Source organism: Atheta coriaria, unplaced genomic scaffold (genome assembly GCF_025399875.1).
Source record: "Atheta coriaria isolate IRGN ID8LTWV9N9 unplaced genomic scaffold, Caltech_Dcor_3.1 scaffold644_size2752, whole genome shotgun sequence".
NCBI classification, from domain to species: Eukaryota; Metazoa; Arthropoda; class Insecta; order Coleoptera; family Staphylinidae; genus Dalotia; species Dalotia coriaria.
The window spans coordinates 1-2752 of record NW_027050043.1 but is presented as its reverse complement, the minus strand read 5'-3'; the positions used below and the strand labels follow the sequence as shown (position 1 = coordinate 2752).

The 2752-nt window shown below is 37.0% G+C and overlaps 2 protein-coding genes across 2 annotated transcripts; one reads left to right on the top strand and one right to left on the bottom strand.

Moving 5' to 3' along the window:
• The first annotated feature begins 747 nt into the window (after nucleotides 1–747).
• On the top strand, nucleotides 748–1726 carry LOC135803053 (uncharacterized). The gene is made up of 3 exons (XM_065316677.1): nucleotides 748–1150; nucleotides 1219–1384; nucleotides 1445–1726. Exons 1-3 carry the CDS (start codon nucleotides 921–923, stop codon nucleotides 1586–1588), a joined length of 540 nt encoding a protein of 179 aa, XP_065172749.1. The 5' UTR covers nucleotides 748–920; the 3' UTR covers nucleotides 1589–1726.
• A 34-nt stretch (nucleotides 1727–1760) lies between these two features.
• LOC135803052 (uncharacterized) lies at nucleotides 1761–2733 on the bottom strand. Its single transcript, XM_065316676.1, has 2 exons — nucleotides 2192–2733; nucleotides 1761–2114 (listed from the first exon to the last, which is right to left on the bottom strand). Exons 1-2 carry the CDS (start codon nucleotides 2666–2668, stop codon nucleotides 1791–1793), a joined length of 801 nt encoding a protein of 266 aa, XP_065172748.1. The 5' UTR covers nucleotides 2669–2733; the 3' UTR covers nucleotides 1761–1790.
• Nucleotides 2734–2752: the final 19 nt, after the last annotated feature.

Here is a 2752-nt window from a genome sequence, read left to right as displayed (position 1 = left end):
TCACAAATGACAAAAACAAAGACTTGAAAAAGAAGCATTCTGGACAAATGTTAGAGATTTCCAATGTAGATTTACATAAAGATAAAGCTGCTTCAACATGTTTGCAGCTGGCTTGTGTATTGGATGAACTAAACACAAATTTAGGAGAAAGATTGCTCACTTGCTTCAATATTATCAACAACACACATGATTACGATACAACAACACTGTCAACCACATTTAATCATGAAGGAAACAATGAATTTGTTCCACAATTAGAAGTTATCTTAACTGATGTTTTAGCCTCGCTTGATACATCAAACAATTCATTAAATGTTTCAAAATCGGTGAATAGATCAGTGCAAAGTCATGAAGAAAGCCTACTATCATCTGTTTTTGTCGATATGGAAAAGAGTTTGTATAATAATCCAGAGTATATCACTACTTTCCGGATTATAGCTGACCGATTAACACATGTGTTGTATCAATACCATGAATCCGCTGGTAAAGTTGAAGTTTTGAATGCCAAAATGAAACAATTACAGAATTTAAGCAGGTTTGGCTTGAGTTATGATTCAATCAGGTATAACACACCTTCAAAACTGAGGAATATTCGACAAAAACCACCAAACATTCCACAATTTGTTAAATGCTTAATCAATCAACCAAATATGAGTTTAAAATCAACAGAAGAAGCTGGTATTAAGTAAATATTGACTGGCTTTGTATATATTTATATAAATATTTAATTATTATTATGTTTTAGTGCGAAAATCAAGTGTTTTACTGAATTTGAAAGCAAACTTGATGATTTATTGCAATATCAACGCTTAACTTTAGAATTGTTTGCATGTGAGGTGGAAACATTTGATCAACTGGATCATTTCGTAGCAGAAATCAAAGAATATGTATTAAAGGAGTTGAAACATTGTGAAACACGGATGGAAGACATGCAGTTGATTGTTGATGATTACAAACTGTATCAGCAGAAACCAATTGAAGAAAAGTGGCATATACTTGGATTAATATTGAAATTAATCGAAGCAGAGCCAGATATTGATCTTACAGAAGCGTTACTGGTGATTAGAGCCTTTGAGGATAAATGTGTGGATATTAAGAGGAAGATGTTCATTGTAGATGTTGATTTCATGGCTAAGGAATTACAAAAAGTGTTAGTATTTGTATCTTGTAGCAAATTTTGAGTGTTTTACTAGTGTTTTACTGTTTTTGTTCTTTTAGGGAGACGAATAATAAGGTTTTGCATACATTCCTAAGCAACAAAGCAACTGGTAAACCTACAGTGATTCCAAGCAATGTTTACGGCACATTACGACAAGTTTCTGACTTTATTGCATTTCAATGCAAGATTATCAGACATGATCGTGAAAAACCCAGAGAAACTAAGGTTAATCATGTTTATCATTATAATTTTCATCTTTTTTAACTTCTATTATATCTATTGTAGCGTAAATTAGAAGCCAACAAATGGTTGAAACTCCGCCGTCAACTCTGGATGTATTTCCTCCGCAAACCCGAAAAAATGGAACAAATCCTTGATGAAATTGAGCGTTACGTCCACGTAAAACGTTCTGCCTTCCTCACATCATAAAAATGTGATGATTTCATTGTTATAGTATACAATTCGTGGCAATTGTTTATTTATAATGTTGCATAAATTATTTACATCAAATTACGAATTATGTGACGCTCGCACAAATTTATTAAATATATTAGATGCTTTATATTAGATTATGTTCATTTTAATGTTAATTGGCAGTATATATTTACTTACTTGCTTTACTTACTGACAGTTATGTATAGTTGGTTGTATAATAGTCGTAGGCTGGATAATTATCGCGATTTTCGTATTTTGCGTCCGTGGATGAACCAGACACCTCTGGATCTAGATTAATATGTATTGGGTTGTTGTAGTCGACTTGAAAATGACTGCCGGGGTTCTGCGGGACTTGACCGAGAATTGTTTTGTTTAGTTTCTCAACCAGATCGTCTAACTCGGTTTGGAAGAGGGTAGCTGTAACTTTGGTTGCGTTCTTATACAAGGAGCGTTTATTACGTGAGAGTAAAGGGAGTGTGAACTCTGATTGGGATTCCGGAGTGTCATCGTTGCCAAATTCCTAAAAGGAGAAAAGTTTGGTTAGATTTTTCTGACACCAGAGGGCGTAAGTGTTAGGAAGACCCAATGAAAGCTTACCAAACACTTTCCACTAATACAATAAGCCTTCTTATCCGCCAGACCCCTAGAACAGTCCGTACCAAATGGAAACCATCCCTCCTCACCATTGACTAAATAAAACCTGTGCGCAATAGATTCATCCTGACAAGCAACACGACAAGGTCGATCCGGGTCCTCCAAAGCTGGTGATATTTGCATGCCAAGACCGGAAAGACGCCGCACACGCTCCTTGTACTTAGAGCACACAACAGACGCGTGTTGAAATGGCGTCTTCATGCGATTACAGCCATATTGTTCCGGTTGGCAAAGCTGGATGCTCGACTTGTGTTGATTAGCTTTGTTTACAACCAATCGGATACCGCTACCTGGAGCAATACAGTTGAAATGGCACGCACTGGCGCTGCTCCATTGAATCGGAGGGTTGTCCCTGCGACGTAAACCAGTGCGGTAACCCACTTCATTATCATCGCGTTCACCAGGACACAGTTCGGGCATCTGTGCATGCTGTGCCTCGTCGTACGGATCACAGCCAAAGTCCTCACAGCGGCCGTTGATACAATAACTGGCTGTGGAGTATTT